The sequence below is a fragment of the Rhinatrema bivittatum genome, chromosome 3 (assembly GCF_901001135.1).
Source record: "Rhinatrema bivittatum chromosome 3, aRhiBiv1.1, whole genome shotgun sequence".
Classification (NCBI taxonomy): Eukaryota; Metazoa; Chordata; class Amphibia; order Gymnophiona; family Rhinatrematidae; genus Rhinatrema; species Rhinatrema bivittatum.
Window position 1 is genome coordinate 590,360,739 of NC_042617.1, and position 21,441 is coordinate 590,382,179.

At 43.4% G+C, this 21,441-nt stretch overlaps 1 protein-coding gene across 1 annotated transcript in view; it reads left to right on the plus strand.

The window, feature by feature from the left end:
• The window catches only part of LOC115088675 (potassium/sodium hyperpolarization-activated cyclic nucleotide-gated channel 4-like), a 194,575-nt gene that overhangs the window by 80,910 nt on the left and 92,224 nt on the right, over nucleotides 1-21,441 (plus strand). Inside the window, exon 6 of the mRNA XM_029596934.1 lies at nucleotides 16,538-16,631. Within this exon, the coding sequence (XP_029452794.1) occupies nucleotides 16,538-16,631 (94 nt within the window). The remainder of the gene's footprint in view (nucleotides 1-16,537; nucleotides 16,632-21,441) is intronic.

Here is a 21,441-nt window from a genome sequence, read left to right on the forward strand (position 1 = left end):
GTATGTATTCCACACATTAAGAAAGGTGGAAAGAAGCCCTGGTCAGACCACTCACTGATTTCAACAACTCTCATGACTCAAGGGAATCCTAAGCCTCCTCAGCCCCTCTCCACCATCCACTTCAGGAAAACTTGTACGTCTGACACGCTCAGAGATCATCTCTCCAAAGAACTCCCCAACCTGGACACCACCAACCCCAACACAGCCCTTCTGTCCTGGCACAATATCACAGAATCGATCGCAAATAAAGTTTGCCCTAAAGCAGTCAAAACAATCAACCCAATGCATAAAAGAAGCAACCCTGGTTCTCCTCCGAACTTAAGCAGATAAAACAAGACCTCAGACACAAAGAAAGTGATTGGCGTAAGTCCCCCAACTCCACGACTCTAACCAACTACAAACACACATTACATCTCTACAAGAATTCCATCTTACAGACAAAAAGAGACTTCTATGCCAGCAGAATCCACGACCTCCAATTCAATGCTAGGACCCTGTTCTCATATGTCTCCCAACTCACTAAATCCCCCACCCACGTCATACCAGATGACCAAGCTCAATCCAAAGCAAATGAACTAGTACTGTTCTTCCAGAAAAAAACTGCAGACACTCTAGCTCGTCTTCCCACCAACACAACCCCCCCATCCCTACCTACGACTCCATTCCTCACCCTGGAGCTAACCTAGATTCCTTTGAACCAACTACCCCACTAGAGATCGAATCCTTACTTAAGAAGCTGAAACCTTCCAACCACCCATCAGATCACATTCCAACTAAACCTCTGCTTCTCATCCCAATGACTATCTCCAGACCTTTGACCAATATCATAAACTGCTCACTCTCCCAAGGAATATACCCCGACAGACTAAAAACGGCCTCTCTCAAACCCCTCCTAAAGAAACCTAACCTGGACACGAGAGATCCTGCCAATTTCCGCCCCATATCTAACCTTCCTTTTCTGGCCAAAATCATGGAGAAATTGGTAAATACGCAACTCTCAGATTATCTGGAAGAACACAATAGCCTCTATCCATCCCAATACGGTTTTCGTAAATTATTAAGTACAGAATCCCTCCTTATCTCACTCTCGGACCACATCATCATGGGCCTTGACAAAGGACTGTCATTCATCCTGATCCTTCTAGATATCTCTGCAGCCTTTGACACCGTGAACCACACCATCCTACTAAATCGGCTTTCAGAAATCGGATTATCAGGATCCGCACACAAATGGCTCTCCTCCTTCCTCAGCAACAGGAGTTTTAAAGTAAACATTAATAATAAAGAATCTTCAGACGTCAAATCAACTTTAGGCATACCGCAAGGATCTTCCCTGTCCCCCACCCTCTTCAATATCTACCTCCTCCCCTTCTGCCAGCTGCTTACAAAATTAAAATTAATCCACTACCTCTATGCAGACGACGTACAGATTCTGATCCCCATAACAGAATCATTCTCTAAAACGCTCTCATACTGGGAAAGCTGCTTTCAAGCTATTAACTGCCTACTCTCAGGTCTAAACCTAGTCCTCAATGCATCCAAGACAGAACTCCTTCTCATCTCCCCCGACCACTCAGCCCTAACCCATCTGACATCATCCAACACCCAGATCTCACAAGTAAGGGACCTAGGAGTCATCCTCAATAACCACCTGAATCTAAAGAAATCCATCAACAACACCTCCAAGGATGGTTTTTATAGACTCCAAGTTATGAAAAGGCTCAAACCTCTCCTCCATTTCCAGGATTTCAGAACCGTGCTCCAAACCACGCTCTTTTCCAAAACAGATTACTGCAACGCTCTCCTTCTCGGACTTCCTTTCTCCTCTATCAAACCATTACAGATGCTCCAGAATTCGGCAGCCAGAATCCTAACCAACACCAACAGAGGTTCGCACATCACTCCCATACTATGGAACCTTCACTGGCTGCCAATAAAATATAGAATAATGCACAAGGCCCTCACCACAATTCATAAATCCATATACAATCAGCAACAACTAGACCTCCAGATTCCTCTCAAATTATATTCATCCTCAAGACCTATAAGAGAAGCGTACAAAGGTACCCTGCAAGTTCCCCCAACAAAAGCCACGCGACTATCATCCACCAAAGAACGAGCATTCTCTACAGCGGGTCCAACCATCTGGAACAATATGCCCACTGACCTCAGACTAGAACCTTGCCCTCGAACTTTCCGAAAAAAACTTAAGACCTGGCTCTTCCTCCAGGCCTTCCCCTAACTTTCTAAGCCATTAATTGTCAACCGGACAGGACCCTGCTTTACCGGCTAATGCCTCGCCATGTTTAGACATTATAATTAAGCCGCCGTTTCTTTTGTTTCATTGCCTTTTCTAGTTCTCCTCAGTTACACTGTCCTTTACCTCTGACTAGCCTAGCCCCAAGTTATCTACCCTGTTATATGTAACTTCCGCTTCAAGTGAATTGTTCTTGTTTAAGTTATACCCTTTGTTACATGTAAACCGATCTGATATGAAATTTTTCATGAAGGTCGGTATAGAAAAATGTTAAATAAATAAATAAATAAATAAATAAATAAGGCAAAACGATTACCGTCATGGTTAAAATGTGAGGTGAAAGAGGCTATTTTAGCCAAAAAAACATCCTTCAAAAATTGGAAGAAGGATCCATCTGAAGAAAATAGGATAAAACATAAGAATTGTCAAGTTAAGTGTAAGACATTGATAAGACAGGCGAAGAGAGAATTTGAAATGAAGTTGGCCATAGAGGCAAAAACTCATAATAAAAACTTTTTAAAATATATCCGAAGCAAGAAACCTGTGAGGGAGTCGGTTGGACCATTAGATGACTGAGGGGTTAAAGGGGCTCTTAGGGAAGATAAGGCCATTGCAGAAAGACTAAATGAATTATTTGCTTCCGTGTTTACTAATGAGGATGTTAGGGAGATACCAGTTCCGGAGATGGTTTTCAGGGGTGATGAGTCAGACGAACTGAACGAAATCACTGTGAACCTGGAAGATGTAGAGGCCAGATTGACAAACTAAAGAATAGCAAATCACCTGGACCAGATGGTATGCATCCTAGGATAGTGAAGGAACTAAAAAATGAAATTTCTGATCTGTTAGTTAAAATTTGAAACCTATCATTAAAATCATCCATTGTACCTGAAGACTGGAGGGTGGCCAATGTAACCCCAATATTTAAAAAAGGCTCCAGGGGTGATCCAGGTAACTATAGACCAGTGAGCCTGACGTCAGTGCCGGGAAAAATAGTGGAAACTATTCTCAAGATCAAAATCGTAGAGCATATAGAAAGACATGATTTAATGGAACACAGTCAACATGGATTTACCCAAGGGAAGTCTTGCCTAACAAATCTGCTTCATTTTTTTGAAGGGGTTAATAAACATGTGGATAAAGGTGAACTAGTAGATGTAGTGTATTTGGATTTTCAGAAGGCGTTTGACAAAGTCCTTCATGAGAGGCTTCTACGAAAACTAAAAAGTCATGGGATAGGAGGTGATGTTCTTTCATGGATTACAAACTGGTTAAAAGACAGGAAACAGAGTAGGATTAAATGGTCAATTTTCTCATTGGAAAAGGGTAAACAGTGGAGTGCCTCAGGGATCTGTACTTGGACTGGTGCTTTTCAATATATATATAAATGATCTGGAAAGGAATACGACGAGTGAGGTTATCAAATTTGCGGATGATACAAAATTATTCAGAGTAGTTAAATCACAAGCGGACTGTGATACATTACAGTAGGACCTTGCAAGACTGGAAGATTGGGCATCCAAATGGCAGATGAAATTTAATGTGGACAAGTGCAAGGTGTTGCATATAGGGAAAAATAACTCTTGCTGTAGTTACACGATGTTAGGTTCCATATTAGGAGCTACCACCCAGGAAAAAGATCTAGGCATCATAGTGGATAATACTTTAAAATCGTCGGCTCAGTGTGCTGTGGCAGTCAAAAAAGCAAACAGAATTTTAGGAATTATTAGGAAGGGAATGGTTAATAAAACGGAAAATATCATAATGCCTCTATATAGTTCCATGGTGAGACCGCACCTTGAATATTTTGTACAATTCTGGTCGCCGCATCTCAAAAAAGATATAGTTGCGATGGAGAAGGTACAGAGAAGGGCAGCCAAAATGATAAAGAGGATGGAACAGCTCCCCTATGGGGAAAGGCTGAAGAGGTTAGGGCTGTTCAGCTTGGAGAAGAGACGGCTGAGGGGGGATATGATAGAGGTCTTTAAGATCATGAGAGGTCTTGAACGAGTAGATGTGAATCGGTTATTTACACTTTCGAATAATAGAAGGAGTAGGGGGTATTCCATGAAGTTAGTAAGTAGCACATTTAAGACTGATCGGAGAAAATTCTTTTTCACTCAACGCACAATAAAGCTCTGAAATTTGTTGCCAGAGGATGTACTTAGTGCAGTTAGTGTAGCTGGGTTCAAAAATGTTTTGGATAAGTTCTTGGAGGAGAAGTCCATTAACGGCTATTAATCAAGTTTACTTAGGGAATAGCCATTGCTTTTAATTGCATCAGTTGTATGGGATCTTCTTAGTGTTTGGGTAATTGCCAGGTTCTTGTGGGCTGATTTGGCCTCTGTTGGAAACAAGATGCTGGGCTTGATGGACCCTTGGTCTGACCCAGCATGGCAATTTCTTATGTTCCTTGCGAGTGGAAGGCCGAAGTAAAGTCAAGCTTGACGCCAAATTTCTTGCACAGGGCATGCCAGTACTTGGCAGTAAACTGTGAGTCCTAGTCCGAGGCTAGGTGTTGCGGTAAGCCATGCCGCTGAAATATGTGTTGGGTAAAGAGTAGGGTAAGTTCAGGTGCCGTAGGTAGTTTTGGGAGGGCCACAAAGTGGGCCACCTTGGAGAATCTATCGATAGTTACCCGAATAACCTGTTTTCCTTCTGAAATGGGCAAATTCACTATGAAGTCCATAGAAATGTGGGTCCACAGTTCCTCAGGAATAAGTAGTGGTTGGAGCAGACCCCAAGGCTGGCCCAGAAGTGGCTTCTGCCGTGTGCACATTGGGAAAGAGGAGACATTAGCTTGGACATCTTGATTAACTCAGGGCCACCAATAGTAGTGAATCAATAGTTCAAGGGTGTGTGCTTTGCCAGGGTGACCTGCTGTCAAAGAGTCCTGGGCCCAGGATAGAACCTTTCTTTTGAGAAGAGGCATTACAGTCTTGCCAGGAGGGATCACGTGAGTCGTGGTGATGTGAACTTGGGCTGGGTCCAAGTTGAATTGGGGAACCACTGGTATATCCTCACACTCAGACATACGAGAGAGGGCGTAAGCTCGGACGTTTTTTGAGGCTGGGCGATAACAGATAGTAAAGTTAAACCTGCTGAAAAACAGGGACCATTGTGCCTGCCGAGGATTCAGCCGCTGGGCGCGGCACAATTATTCCAAATTCTTGTGATCAGTATTAACGATTATAGGGTGTTGGGCCCCCTCTAGCCACTGTCACCACTCCTCGAAGGCCTCCTTTCCCTCCCACTTCTCTTTTCCCTTTTGTATAAGTCTCCTTAACACACCCAAGCGTGTTTTCAGTTTAGTTATGTATCTAAATGATTAATTATACATGCTCTCCCACTGCAAGTCCAATTTGTAAGTCTTACTCTCTTATACCTATCCTCACACTTCTGACATATGCTGAATTGTTACTAGTTGTCTATACACGTTTCAATATGTTCGTTATGAATGCGTTTTATGTATGATGTTGGTTACATTGTAAACCGGAGTGAAGGCAGCCTACTATACTTCGGTATATAAAAGAATCTAAATAAATAAATAAATAGTAAATGTAGGATAAAGTTCAGTCGGACTAAACACTTGGAGAGCTGACTACCTCTCTAGGGTTAAGCTCTACAACCAATTGAGGGGCTCATGAGGCAGTGTTCCTGCGGTAACTGTGGCACATATTCCACTGTAGGTCAAAAGCTCTACTAAACTCAGAGAGAGTGGTCCGTTCAGTGCCATCAGATGACATCACCCAGAAATTAAGGCTAATTCATCCTTCTGTCTACAGAGAATCCTGTTTATAGTAAGCAACTTGCTTCATCTGAGCTGCATATAGAAACATAGAAACATAGAAATGACGGCAGAAGAAGACCAAATGGCCCATCTAGTCTGCCCAGCAAGCTTCACACATATTTTCTCTCATACTTATCTGTTTCTCTTAGCTCTTGGTTCTATTTCCCTTCCATCCCCACCTTTAATGTAGAGAGCAGTGATGGAGCTGCATCCAAGTGAAATATCTAGCTTGATTAGTTTGGGGTAGTAGCCGCCGCAATAAGCAAGCTGCACCCATGCTTATTTGTTTTACCCAGACTATGTTATTAGCCCTTATTGGTTGTTTTTCTTCTCCCCTGCCGTTGAAGCAGGGAGCTATGCTGGATATGCGTGACGTATAAGTCTTCTCCCATGCCGTTGAAGCAGAGAGCCATGCTGGATGTGCATCGAAAGTGAAGTATCAGGCCCATTTGGTTTGGGGTAGTAACCGCCGTAACAAGCCAGCTACTCCCCGATTTGTGAGTGCGAACCCTCTTTTCTTCTCCCCTGCCGTTGAATCAGAGAACTATGCTGTATATGCATTGAAAGTGAAGTATCAGGCTTATTTGATTTGGGGTAGTAACCGCCGTAACAAGCCAGCTACTCCCCTCTTTGTGAGTGTGAATCCTTTTTTCCACATTTCCTCTTGCTGTTGAAGCTTAGAGCGATGTTGGAGTCAAGCCTGTGTATGTTTATTTAATAAGGGTATTGACTCCAGGCAGTAGCCATCATTCTGGCGAGTCACCCACTCTTCATTGGCAGCCTCTTGACTTTATGGATCCACAGTGTTTATCCCACGCCCCTGTGAAGTCCTTCACAGTTCTGGTCTTCACCACATCCTCCGGAAGGGCATTCCAGGCATCCACCACCCTCTCCGTTAAGAAATACTTCCTGACATTGGTTCTGAATCTTCCTCCCTGGAGCTTCAAATCGTGACCCCTGGTTCTGCTGATTTTTTTCCTTAGGAAAAGGTTTGTCGTTGTCTTTTGATCATTAACACCTTTCAAGTATCTGAAAGTCTGTATCATATCACCTCTGCTCCTCCTTTCCTCCAGGGTGTACATATTTAGATTCTTCAATCTCTCCTCGTACGTCATCCGATGAAGATCCTCCACCTTCCTGGTCGCCCTTCTCTGTACCGCCTCCATCTTGTCTTTGTCTTTTTGAAGGTACGGTCTCCAGAACTGAACACAGTACTCCAGGTGAGGCCTCACCAAGGACCTGTACAAGGGAATAATCACTTCCCTTTTCTTACTCGATATTCCTCTCTCTATGCAGCCCAGCATTCTTCTGGCTTTAGCTATCGCCTTGTCGCATTGTTTCGCCGACTTCAGATCATTAGACACCATCACCCCAAGGTCCCTCTCCTGCTCCGTGCACATCAGCCTTTCCCTCCCCATTAAATACAGTTCATTTGGATTTCCACTCCCCATATGCATGACTTTGCACTTCTTGGCATTGAATCTCAGCTGCCATATCTTCGACCACTCTTCCAGTTTCCTTAGATCCCGTCTCATTCTCTCCACTCCTTCCGGCGTGTCCACTCTGTTGCAGATCTTAGTGTCATCCGCAAAAAGTCAAACCTTACCTTCTATCCCGTCCGCAATGTCGCTCACAAAGATATTGAACAGGACCGGTCCCAACACCGATCCTTGCGGTACACCACTTAAAACCGCTCTCTCTTCAGAGAAGGTTCCATTTACCATCACACATTGTCTTCTGTCCGTCAACCAATTTGCAATCCAGGTCACCACCTCGGCACTCACTCCCAAGCTTCTCGTTTTATTCACCAGTCTCCTGTGCGGAACCGTATCAAAAGCTTTGCTGAAATCCAAGTATATGATATCGAGCGCTCTTCCTCTATCCAATTCCTTGGTTACCCAGTCAAAAAAGTCAATCAGATTTGTCTGACAGGATCTTCCTCTGGTGAATCCATGCTGCCTCTGGTCCATCAATTCTCCGGACTGTAGATAGTTCACTATTCTCTCTTTCAACAGTGACTCCATTACTTTTCCCACCACTGAAGTGAGGCTAACCGGTCTGTAGTTACCAGCCTCCTCTCTGTTCCCACTCTTGTGAAGCGGGACCACCACCGCTCTTCTCCAATCACTCGGCACCACTCCCGTTTCTAGGGATCTATTGAACAGGTCGCACAGCGGTCCCGCCAGCACATCTCTGAGCTCCCTCAATATCCTTGGATGAATCCCATCAGGCCCCATGGCTTTGTCCACTTTCAGATTCTTTAGCTCTTCCCATACAATATCTACTGTATATGGATTTTCCTCTGTTCCGCTTCCCTCCAGTTTCTTGTTGTGTAGAGATGGTCCTTCTCCAGGGTCTTCTTTAGTGAACACAGAGCTGAAGTATTCGTTTAATATTTCTGCCATTTCTTCGTCTCCCTCCACACATTGATCATTTCCACCTTTCAATTTCACTATACCACTTTGGACCTTTCTCTTTTCGCTGATGTATCTGAAAAATGTTTTGTCACCATATTTTATCTCCTTGGCAATCCTCTCTTCTGCTTGACTTTTTGCCAACTTGATTAATTTCTTTGTCTCCCTCAGTTGATACAAATATTCTTCTTTGTGCTCCTTCCTTTGGGATCTTTTGTATTTCTTGTATGCAGTTCTTTTAGCTTTAATTTTGTCAGCCACCTCCTTTGAGAACCAGATAGGTTTCATTTTTCTTTTGCTTTTCTTTACATTTCTAACATATAGAGCAGTTGCCTTGGTGATTGCTCCTTTTAGATTGGTCCACTGTTGATCCACATCTCTCTCATTTTCCCATCCATTTAGTTCTTCCTCTAGGTACTTCCCCATTTCCTCAAAGTCTGTGTTTTTGAACTGTAAAACTCTGGTCTTTGTGCTCCTTTTCCATATTCTTTTAGTGATATTAAACCATACCGTTTGATGATCACTGGTGCTGAGGTGTGCGCCCACCTTGACATCAGAGACGATTTCTCCATTATTGAGCACTAAGTCGAGAATAGTTCCTTCTCTCGTGGGTTCCAATACCATTTGTTTGAACAAAGATACTTGCATGGCATCCAGTATTGCTCTACTGTTTTTAGATTCTGCAGATGGGATTTTCCAGTCTACATCTGGCATATTAAAGTCACCAATGATCACCACTTCCCCTTTCTTACCTATCATTTAACCCAGCATAGGCTGGGTTAAATGTATTTCTGTGAATAAGTAGGCTGAATTAGCCATTATATGTGGGTGACATCATGCAATGGCACCAAACAGACTTGTCTCTCCAAGCTAGTAGAGTTTTGAGCTCTACTGAGCATGTGCTGGAGTTCCCGTGTGGGCATTTGCTTTGTGAGCCTACTCAGTCATTTTTTGTCTGAGCACAAGCACGGACGTGTTCTAAGTCTCTCCTTACAAATCTTTTCTTCTGACTTCTTAAATGTGATCTTTTTATTCACTAATAATTGCCTCACTGTCCCTGCAGCACCACAACAGGGCCTTGCCTCAATATGTCTGGCAAAAAGAGGAAAGGGATGGTCAGTGGATTGAAAAACTGCATCTGTGGAAAGGCGGTGTCCCTCACTGATGGCCATGAGCTCTGCTACCAATGCCTTGGGCTAAAGCATAACCAAAAATATAAATTTGCCTGTGGATAAATGTCCCTGTGCCCCTAACATTCCAGGACAATTTGCATCAAGTAGCAATATAAATCTCTTCAGAGTCATACCAGGTCCTCTTCCTGCAGTGCAGCATATTCCTTGCCAGGGAAAGAGTTGAGCAGGTGCTCTTCAAAGACTCCTCTGTTGGCTCAGGAAGAAGTCACATGGTTGAGTAATGTAGGTTGCCCTGCATTGATGAAGAAGCAGCATCACTTGTTAGAGCTGTTAGAACCTGCATCGAAGAATCAGAAGCACTCAAAGTGCAGTGCATCGGTATTGGCCTCATTGACGCGACCATGATTGTTGCTGTTGATGCAGGGTGTTTTGTTAAACCCGGTACGCATTAATTTGGGATTTTCACATATCCAACTTGTGCATTCGACGCACAGTGCACTGAACCCTCGGTGCACAGTGCACCAATGCTATTACTCTGTCCAGGTTACTTGAGGGTCTGGGTTTGGAAACACCAAATCTGGTGTATTTCATAATTTCACTTGCCTCCAATAAACCTATTGTTCAGATGTGGAAACAAGGATAGGTTCCTAAAGAGGATATTCTAACACCTACACCAGGTTAACTGACACAGTCACGTGACCAGATTGCAAGTTTGGTGCGTAGTTTCATGACTTCTCTGACCAAGGAGATGGAACGAACTTTCCAACTTCTCATCTTACCATTACTGCAGGGATTCCTCAGACCGAAGTCCCAGTCTCATCTATTGGCCTGAACACATCATCAGAACCCACAATTCAGGGTTCTTCATCATCATCACTCTCTTAGCAGAGGAGTCTAGTCAGTCAGAGGCAAATGACCAGGGTGCATTCCTTCAGGGGCCACCAGACGAATCTCATGGTTTGCCTTCTTCATTATTGGAGTCCTGAATAAGTGAGGCTATGCCAGTAGGTTCAGATGAAAACTACAGGCATACCTTTTGACCCACTTCTGGATCCTCTCGACCACACCTTGCCCACAAGGACTTCACATATTCAAAATTTGTGGAAAAAATGGGAGTGATGCTTGGCATCCATGTCCATAATGATGAAGACTTCTGCTCAGAATTACTCAGTCTTCTTCAAATTCTGGACATCTCGTCAGAACCATCGGCTCTCCCAGTCCACAATATCCCAAATGAGAATGTGGGAAACACCTGTTTGGGCATCCCTACGGCTAGGAAGCTTGACCTGAAGTACAGAGTTCAGAAGTTCCCGGGGTTTGACATTGTTCAGTTGCCACATCAGTTGGTGATAGTCAAATCTGTTATGAAATAAGCAATAAAGACAATAATTCACTCAAATGAGATTCCAAGAAGGATCATAGAATACTTGAGAACTTTTTAGCAAAAATGTTTTTCAAAGCTGCATGCTTACTGCTTGCATCACTATCTATCAGTTTTATATGGTGCAATACCTCTTTGACTATCCTGAAGCTTATGCCTTTTCTATAGCCTAAGAAAGGTGGTAGTTATTATCCCCAACTGTTTGTGGATGCAGAAGATGGCATCCATCACCTTCTGCAGTCCGTGTATAAGTCTTTTGACTCAGTTTCACGTATCTCTTCAGCCTCAGTTGGGGCTTGATGTATGGTGTGGCTGAGAGCAGGCAACATACATGAATATATATATGAGAAGTTGGCAGACCTGGCTTGCTTAAGTGATAAGCTGTTTGGCAAAAAGCTCAAAAAACAGTCGCTCAAATTAAAAATCAGAATGTAGCTGTGCAATCTCTTTCGATGGCTCCCATGTAGCCCTTTTCTTCAAGATGTTCATCCTTCTTGTATAAACATTCATTCTACCACAGAAGGCCCTACTGCTCTTTTCAACAGTATTGCCTGCCACCTCTTCTGTCCAGACCCCGACAGCAGTAACGCCATCAGCTGAAATCCATGCAACAGGTCCAATTCATAACATGGACCCAGTTTTTGATTCTTCAGAACAAACCTTACTCCTCAGTTCTGGGTGGGGAAGAATCCAGACCATTTTAGTAACATGATGTCATATCACCAAGGACCTCTGGGTCCTCAAGATCATGCAGTCTGGATATAGTATGTGTTTCTCCAAGCTACCATCCCTCCCATATTGAGCAACTCTCAATCCAGATCTATCTCATCTGTTGCAGTTCCCCCTAGAAGTCTAACCACTTCAACAGCGAACGATAGAGCCAATCCCTGTATCCTAACATGGGCAGGACTTCTACTCCCAATATTTCTTCATCCCACAAGAAGTTAGGAGGTTTGAGGCCCATTCTGGACTTGAGACACCTAAACAAACATCTGCGCAGAAAGAAATTCAAATGAATTTCCTCGGTAAGATCCTTCCTTACATACAGGACAAATGGATGTGTGCCCCGGATCTAAAGGCACCACTTTCATTTCAAAGTGGATTCTTCTCACTACCGATATAAGGTTCTCCCATATGGGCTATTGGCAGCTCCAAGTCTTCATGAAATTCTTCGCAATGGTAGCACCATATATCCATTCTCAGAGAATACAAGTTTTTCCATATGACTGGATAGTCACGGCAAGTTCTTGGGAGGAAGTATTCTGTTCTCTACAGAAGATAATTTCTCTTCTCCAATACTTGGACTTTCTAGTCAATTTCGAGAAACAGAACCTAGTCCCCATTCAGAGGCTCAAATTCATTGAAGCTTGGATAGACTCACTACAAGAGAGAACATTCTTGCGTTCAGAATGAGTAAACATAAGATCACTCATTCACAAACTACTGTTCTCTCCATGCTCAACAGCCAGAGTGCTTCTGGTAATCTTGTAACTTATGGAGGCTGCCATCCATGTGGACCTGCTGACCCGCCTCCACATCTGTTACCTTCAATGGGGACTACATTCTCAATGGGATCAGCTAACTCAACTACTATTGACTGTGGTATGGGTCATAGAGGACATGAAGAGAGAGTTGCAGTAGTGGCTATGGCCCCTCCCACCAGTTCTCCAGGAAAGAGCTCCTCTTCAAACATTCTCCCATCAAGGAACATTGATGATTAATGCCTCCACCAGAAGATGGAAAGCTCACACAGGATACTTTCAAACACAGGGCACCTGGTCTCTCAAGGAAAATGTTTTAAATCAACCTACTGGAGTTAAGAGCAATAAGATACATACTATCAGCATTTGCACACCTTCTTCAGGGAAGACGTATCCTGGTTCAAACAGACAACCAAGTTGCCATGTTCTGTGTTGACAAACAGGGAGGCACAAGATGATGGCCTCTCTGCTGGGAAGCACTGAAGATATAGGAGTGGGCAGACAAAACTCGAGCTGTCCTACAAGCCACCTACCTTCTGAGTGTTAGTGTTTGAGATAGTTGTGGGTGGATCCTTGGGCTGGTGGCAGATGACCATGCCCCCGGGGGAAGATCCCGAAAGGGACCACCGGTCAGCCTCAGAGTTTGGAGACAGACACACACTAGTTCTTTTATTAAATAGTATATTGAACCACCAGAGGTGGCAGTAGTGAGCTGGAAGCTCCCGGTTGGGCTGTAGTCATTCAGATAATGGAACAGCAATCCTGGATAACTGAGCTGTAGAAAAACTGAATATAATGAGTAGGCAGGTTATGCAGAGTTCAGGAACTGAACCTTGATGGTAACACTCACAAAAGTCTCTTAGAAGCAGCCCAGGAGCTGGAAATGAATTAGGCCCTCGAGGAGCGAGTACCTGGTTCCAGGGAACGCTCTGAGAGAGAGATGGTAACTCACTGGTGTTGTAGGCAGCGAAGACTTCCTGGCAGAAGTGGTATTCAGTAGCAAGTCCAGGAACGTGGGCCCTCGAGGAGCGAGTCCCGGTTCCAGACTGCGACCTGAAAAACAAGAAGAGAGCGAGGCCCCCGAAGAGTGGGTACCTCTGGTAAAGTCCGAGGAGGCAGAGTAGCAAGGTATGTGGAGAGCGAATCCCATCTGCAGTGATACCTGGAGGAAGCTAGGAATCCTTCCGTTGCTAACTCGATTAGTTAGCAAATTCAGAGACCTTAAGTATCCGGTGAGGATGACGTCATCTCAGGGGGATGCCCCTAAGGTTTGTGCCACTGCTGGTACTTGAGTCGGGGCCGCGCTGCATGTGCGCCCTTAGGCTTCTGAGAAACATGGTGGAGTGCAGTGTCTAGCCGGTCCGGGGACGCCGGAGGAGGTCAGCAAGATGACACCACGGCGGCCAATCTTCCATCAAGCAAAGAGGGAGTCGCCAAAGAGATGAGGTGGGCGTAGTGGAGACGTCGGGCAGCGACGGTCGCAAAACTGGGGAACTCCAACATGATGGCAGATCACCTCAGTAGAGTGTTTTGTCTGCACACTAGTCTCTACAGTAATCGGTGGCCAAAAGATTTGACTTATGGGGTCAACCATCAGTGAATTTCTTTGCCTCAGAACAAAACAGGAAACTAAATCATTTTTTTCTCAGTTCTGCCCAGCAATCTCAGACTTGCTCAGGTCACCTTTCTGCTCAGCTGGTGAATAAGTCTCACATACGCTTTTCTGCTGACACTGTTGATTGCCAGAAGAATACAGAAGGTTCTCCAGGATCATGCTTGTCTGATTCTCATCACTTCAGTAGGCCCAAACAGATAAAGTTTGCATATCTTGTACAACTATCCAACAGTCCTCCCATACATCTGAGTCAAATCCTACATTGTTAATTCAAGACAAAGGATTGCTGTATCATCCCAAACTCCCAGCCCTCAACCTAATAGCTTGGATGTTGAGCCCTCGTGTTGATTTACCTACAGAAATTGTAGACATATTAGTCTCATCAAGAAAGCCATCAACTAGGAAAAATTATGCTTTCAAACGGAATAGATACTTCATATGGTGCCAACAGAACTCTTTGGACTCATTCTTTTGCAAACCCAAGCATTTGCTAAAGTACTTACTCCATCTTTCTGATTCAGATTTCACCACATAGAAACATAGAAACATAGAAATGACGGCAGAAGAAGACCAAACGGCCCATCCAGTCTGCCCAGCAAGCTACGCACTATCTTTTTTTTTTTTTTTTTCCTTTTTCTCTCTCCCACCTGTTACTATTGGCTTCCAGTACCCTCCAGCCCTAATTCCCCTCCACCCCACCACAATGTAGAGAGCAGCGCCGGATCTGCATCCAAGTGAACATCCAGCTCAATTAGGGGTAGCAACCGCTGCAACAAGCAGGCCACACCCCTGCCCCATACTCTTACCCACCCCTGGTTTTTTTTTTGGAGATGGCAGCCCTCCATCCTTCCGCTCCGTGAAGGTGGAACTCCAAACACATCTTCAGTTCATGTACATCTCAGTGCCATAGCAGTATACCATATTCTGGTGGACAGTAAACCAATTTCTACTCATCCATTATATCTAGGGTCTATTGGACATCAAACCACCAGAACAAAAACCGCCAGTTCCATGGGACTTAAATATTATCCTTTCTCAATTTATGATGCCTCTTTTGAACCATTAGAGTCAGTTTCACTCAAGTTCTTGACATGGAAAGTACTGTTCCTTGTAACAGTCACGTCAATCAGAAGATTCGGCGAACTCCAGGCTCTGGTTCACTAGCCACTGTACATGAAATTCTTTCACAATGGAGTGGTCTTTCATATTCACCCAATGTTTCTGCCAAAGGCTGTCTCAGTTTTTCATATCAATCAATCCATCATACTGCCTATGTTCTTTCCAAAACCTCATGTGCATAAAGGAAAATAATCCCATCATACCTTGACGTGAAAAAGAGCTTTAGTTTATTACAAGAAATTAACTCAACCCCTTCATCAATCTCCTCAGTTGTTTGTGTCAGATTAGGCGTGCCGGTCGCCAAGAGTACTTTGTCTAATTGGATAGCTGAGTGCATTCAACACTGCTATAGCTTAGCAAGATTGCAAATTACAGACTCTGTCAAAGCTCATCAAGTGAGAGCTATGGTTTCTTCTGTTGCTCATCTATGATAAATGCCTCTTGAGGACATCTGCAAAGCTACAACCTGGTTGTCAGTGCACATCTTTACATCCCACTACTGTCTCGACAACCTGTCAAAGACTGATATTAAATTCAGACAAGCAGTATTGCGTAATTTGTTCTTACAGTAGTCTGCTCTCCACGGTGGGATCTGGGTTGCTTATTCAGTAAACACTCCGCTGAAACTCTCAGCTTGGGTTTCCCCACTTGTAATGACTAATTCAGCTTGCTTATTGACAGAAAAAGTAAGTTTGCTTACCATAGATAGCAGGATGAATTAGCCATTGAATGCCCACCCATCTCCCTGGAGAGCCACCTACATAGCTAGAAGTAGCTCTGGCAAGAACTGAGGAAGCTCATGAGACATCACCCACATGGAAACTCGCACACATGCTCAGTACAGTGCAAAACTGTACTAGCTTGGAGAGACGAGTCCTTTTGATGCCAATGGATGATATCACCCACATGTAATGGCTAATTCATCCTGTTATCTATGAAAAGCACCATTTATTTTAAATAAACTTGCTTTCATGTCTGAGTGCCGCTAAAGTTGCATAAAAGGCATTTCCAGGTTTGGTTGAATCGGTTTTAGGTGGTAGATCTAATATCAACTGAATGTGTGAATGGAATGTTGGATTGTATTTGCAGCCCCTCTCCCCACCTCCCCATCTGCACAGTATATAGGAATCATTAAAAAGTACCTGATGAATAATTTTTATCAATTGAATATCTGTTATGGTTGAAAATTTACAAAATCTGAAAATTTCTCACCATTTTCTCCCTTCATGCCAAAAGGAATTTAAGTGAATCTATTCCTACATAATTTTGTAACAACTATGATGAAAAGCATCTTATATTAATGATTAAAATGATTAAAGCTTAATGGAATTGTTTTCTTTTTCACAGGATAAATCCATAGGATATAAATATTCATTTTCTTTACTTCGGACTTTAAGTCATATGAATACCCTTGGCTATGGTACTTCTAAGGTTCCCAAAGGTAATGTATCTTCCCTTTTAGAAAGTTTTTCATTATTTGTGGTTTGTACGTATAGGGGTAGATTTTCAGACGAGCGCGAACAGCCTACTTTTGTTTGCGCTCCAGGCGCAAACAAAAGTACGCTGGATTTTAGTAGATACGCGCGTAGTCGCGCGTATCGGCTAAAATCCTGGATCGGCGCGCGCAAGGCTATCGATTTCGTATAGCCTGCGCGCGCCGAGCCGCGCAGCCTACCCCCGTTCCCTCCTAGGCCGCTCCGAAATCGGAGCGGCCTAGAAGGGAACTTTCCTTTGCCCTCCCCTCACCTTCCCCTCCCTTCCCCTACCTAACCCACCCGCCCGGCCCTGTCTAAACCCCCATCCTACCTTTGTCGGGGGATTTACGCCTCCCAGAGGGAGGCGTAAATCCCCATGCGCCAGCGGGCCTCCTGCGCGCCGGGCTGCGACCTGGGGGCGGGTACGGAGGGCGCGGCCACGCCCCCGGGCCGTAGCCACGCCCCCGTACCCGCCCCCAAAACGCTGCCGACACGCCCCCGAAACGCCGCGACGACCGGGCCCGCCCCCGACACGCCCCCGACACGCCCCCCCTCAGAGAACCCCGGGACTTACGCGAGTCCCGGGGCTCTGCGCGCGCCGGGAGGCCTATGTAAAATAGGCTTCCCGGCGCGCAGGGCCCTGCTCGCGTAAATCCGCCTGGTTTTGGGCGGATTTACGCGAGCAGGGCTCTGAAAATCCGCCCCATAGTTCAGAAGTGGAAAGAAAAGAGAATTGGGATGTTTTAAGCATGAAGCAAAGCTTTGGCAGAAATAAGGAGAATCAGTTTCTCAATATTTTTAAATGTTTGTGAACTTACTTTATATATATAATATTCTTCCCAAGAATGTTAAAGAATATAAAAAGTACCTTACAACAAAATAGAGCATGCCTTTAGTCATTCATGTACATCACTTAGGATAGAGCCAGCTTTTAACAAGATCTAATTTTAGATACTTTTAATAGCTGAATTTATCAAATTGCTGTCAATATCGCATGCGGTAGAAAAAGGAGCGTGTTAACTTTTTGCACATTGCGATAATTGCATTTTCCTAGCTACAAAGTGCTCATTTGATGGACTCTACCTGGATAACATCATGCTAGGTTGAGAGAACATTGTACAAATCTCATCTTTGTGTGAGTTTCCTCACTCTGAAAGTCATCAAATCTTCACAAGAGTGCACTGTTCTGTTCATACGTCTCACTCTGCATGTAAAAGGGGCCCCTAACCCCTACACTACTACCTAAACCTCACCTTGAGTTACTAGGTGGGCCTCCTATAGTAGCATAAATAGCTGCTTACTATGATGCCACCCTAGAGGTTCTCTCTCCCTCCCTCATCTCTGTCCCTCCCCCAGCCTAAAAATGTCCAAAATGGAATTTGCAAAAAAATCACAAATTGCATTATGGGCATAACATACAACATTGCACAGCTTAACGCAATTGAAAAAGGTGTAGTCATTTTCAGCATTAAAACTGCGACATTTTTTGGAAATTCCACCCTGGACTCCTCCCTGATCCCTCCCCTTTTAAAAATTTGCATTGTGCCATGTGTTATGGCACTTATTGCGTGCGTTAAGGCGTTTTTGCATGTGAAAACGCCATGACGCGATTTGAAAAATGACCCTATAAGTTTGGTAGTCTTGGAGGCCCCCATAAATAGATACATAAGTTCAGAATTTATAGAGTTAAAGCAATAGCTGTTTATTGGTACTAAAACATAGATTTAATGATTGCTGGCTTTACTTATAGACTTGAGGAAATAAAATCAGTCCCATATTCCATGATGAACAGTCTGTAACTGGGAGGAGGAATAGTGGTTAGAGCAGTGGACTATGAACCAGGAGACCAGGGTTTGAGTCCTAGCCTGACCTTGGGCAAGTCACTTTACCCTCCATTGCCTCAGGTACAAAAACTTAGAATGTACTTGAATGTAAACCGGTGTGATATCTCAACTGAGATTGAATGTCGGTATATAAAAAATAATAAATAAATAAACTAAAACCAACAATTATCAGGTTTTCAAAGCTGTAGCTAGCCTATAGCCATAGGCTTCTAGAGGGAAAAACAAGTGAAAGTGTGTGTGTGTGTGTGTGTGTGTGAGTGAGAGAGATTGAGAGAGAACAAATGAGCATGTGAGGGTTTTGCATGTGTATATGTCAGAGCGAACGATCTGTGTATATGACTGAGAGTGAATGAGAATGTGTATATGATTGAGAGAGCAAACAAGCATGTGTGTGTGTATCTGACAGAGTGAAGGAGTGTGTGTGTATGTGATTGACAATGAATTAGCAGGCATGTGTGTGTGAGTATAACTGAGAGAGTAACAGTGAATGTGTGCGTGTGAATGGCAGAACGAACAAGTGTGTATGAGTGAGTAAGAGAGCGAATGAGTGTGTGTGTGTGTGTTGATGTTTGAGTGACAGCTAATGAGTGTGTGTGTACGAATAAGAACATAAGAACATGCTATACTGGGTCAGACCAAGGGTCCATCAAGCCCAGCATCCTGTTTCCAACAGTGGCCAATCCAGGCCATAAAAACCTGGCAAGTACCCAAAAACTAAGTCTATTCCATTTTACCATTGCTAATGGCAGTGGCTATTCTCTAAGTGAACTTAATAGCAGGTAATGGACTTCACCTCCAAGAACTTATCCAATCCTTTTTTAAACACAGCTATACTAACTGCACTAACCACATCCTCTGGCAACAAATTCCAGAGTTTAATTGTGCGTTGAGTAAAAAAGAACTTTCTCCGATTAGTTTTAAATGTGCCCCATGCTAACTTCATGGAGTGCCCCCTAGTCCTTCTACCATCCGAAAGAGTAAATAACCGATTCAGATCTACCCGTTCTAGACCTCTCATGATTTTAAGCATCTCTATCTTATACCCCCTCAGTCGTCTCTTCTCCAAGCTGAAAAGTCCTAACCTCTTTAGTCTTTCCTCATAGGGGAGCTGTTCCATTCTCTTTATCATTTTGGTAGCCCTTCTCTGTACCTTCTCCATCGCAATTATATCTTTTTTGAGATGCGGCGACCAGAATTGTACACAGTATTCAAGGTGCGGTCTCACCATGGAGCGATACAGAGGCATTATGACATTTTCCGTTTTATTCACCATTCCCTTTCTAATAATTCCCAACATTCTGTTTGCTTTTTTGACTGCCGCAGCACACTGTACCGACGATTTCAATGTGTTATCCACTATGACACCTAGATCTCTTTCTTGGGTTGTAGCACCTAATACGGAACCCAACATTGTGTAATTATAGCATGGGTTATTTTTCCCTATATGCATCACCTTGCACTTATCCACATTAAATTTCATCTGCCATTTGGATGCCCAATTTTCCAGTCTCACAAGGTCTTCCTGCAATTTATCACAATCTGCTTGTGATTTAACTACTCTGAACAATTTTGTGTCATCTGCAAATTTGATTATCTCACTCGTCGTATTTCTTTCCAGATCATTTATAAATATATTGAAAAGTAAGGGTCCCAATACAGATCCCTGAGGCACTCCACTGTCCACTCCCTTCCACTGAGAAAATTGTCCATTAATCTTACTCTCTGTTTCCTGTCTTTTAGCCAGTTTGCAATCCACGAAAGGACATCGCCACCTCCCATGACTTTTTACTTTTCCTAGAAGCCTCTCATGAGGAACTTTGTCAAACGCCTTCTGAAAATCCAAGTATACTATATCTACCGGTTCACCTTTATCCACCTGTTTATTAACTCCTTCAAAAAAGTGAAGCAGATTTGTGAGGCAAGACTTGCCCTGGGTAAAGCCATGCTGACTTTGTTCCATTAAACCATGTCTTTCTATACGTTCTGTGATTTTGATGTTTAGAACACTTTCCACTATTTTTCTTGGCACTGAAGTCAGGCTAACCAGTCTTTAGTGTCCAGGATCGCCCCTGGAGCCCTTTTTAAATATTGGGGTTACATTTGCTATCCTCCAGTCTTCAGGTACAATGGAATATTTTAATGATAGGTTACAAATTTTTTCTAATAGGTGTGTATAACTAAGCGAGAGAGAGAGAGAAAATGAGTGTCTATATGATTGAAAGAGCAAACAAGGGCGTGTGGATATGATAGAGAGTGAATGAGTGTATGATTAAGAGGGAGAATGAGCGAGCATGTGTGTGTGTATGTGTGCATGATTCAACAAGAGAGAGCAAAAGAGCGTGTGTTTGGGTATGATTGAGCATGTGAGAGAGAGGAGAGTTTGTATGCAACAATCTTCTCCCCTTTCCCTGCTAATCTATGACAATCTCAGAGTATGTGGAAATCAAAAGTTCTCAAATATGGAAAGCAGGTGAGTTTTTTCTAAATCCTTATTTTAATTATTGGGTATTATTTGATGCATCTGCTATTTTGAAATATTTTATTGGCATTTGGAAAAGTTTTTTTTATGAGTTTTAAATAATTGGATGTACTGTTTTGTCAGCTGTTTTGAAATATTTACTCTTTTTATTAGTATGGTTTTACTATTATGATGTTATTGATTGATGTTTTATGAGAAATGGTGGTTTCTGTTTTTCAATTGTTGCACTGGATACAGAGAATGGCTTGTTGCAGTTTCCAGTTCAGTTTTTGTTGCATGTTTCTATTTGTAATTTTTGGGCTTTTTATTCTGTATTTGGTGAGGGTTGGAAGATGACTACGAAAGATGGGAGGAGGAGGAGGAATTGCAGGTGAGGAGGTTCAAGAGAACTAAAAAGGATACAGCTGTTGAAGGAAAGGATAAGGGGCTGGAGAGCTGGAGATGATTCCATGA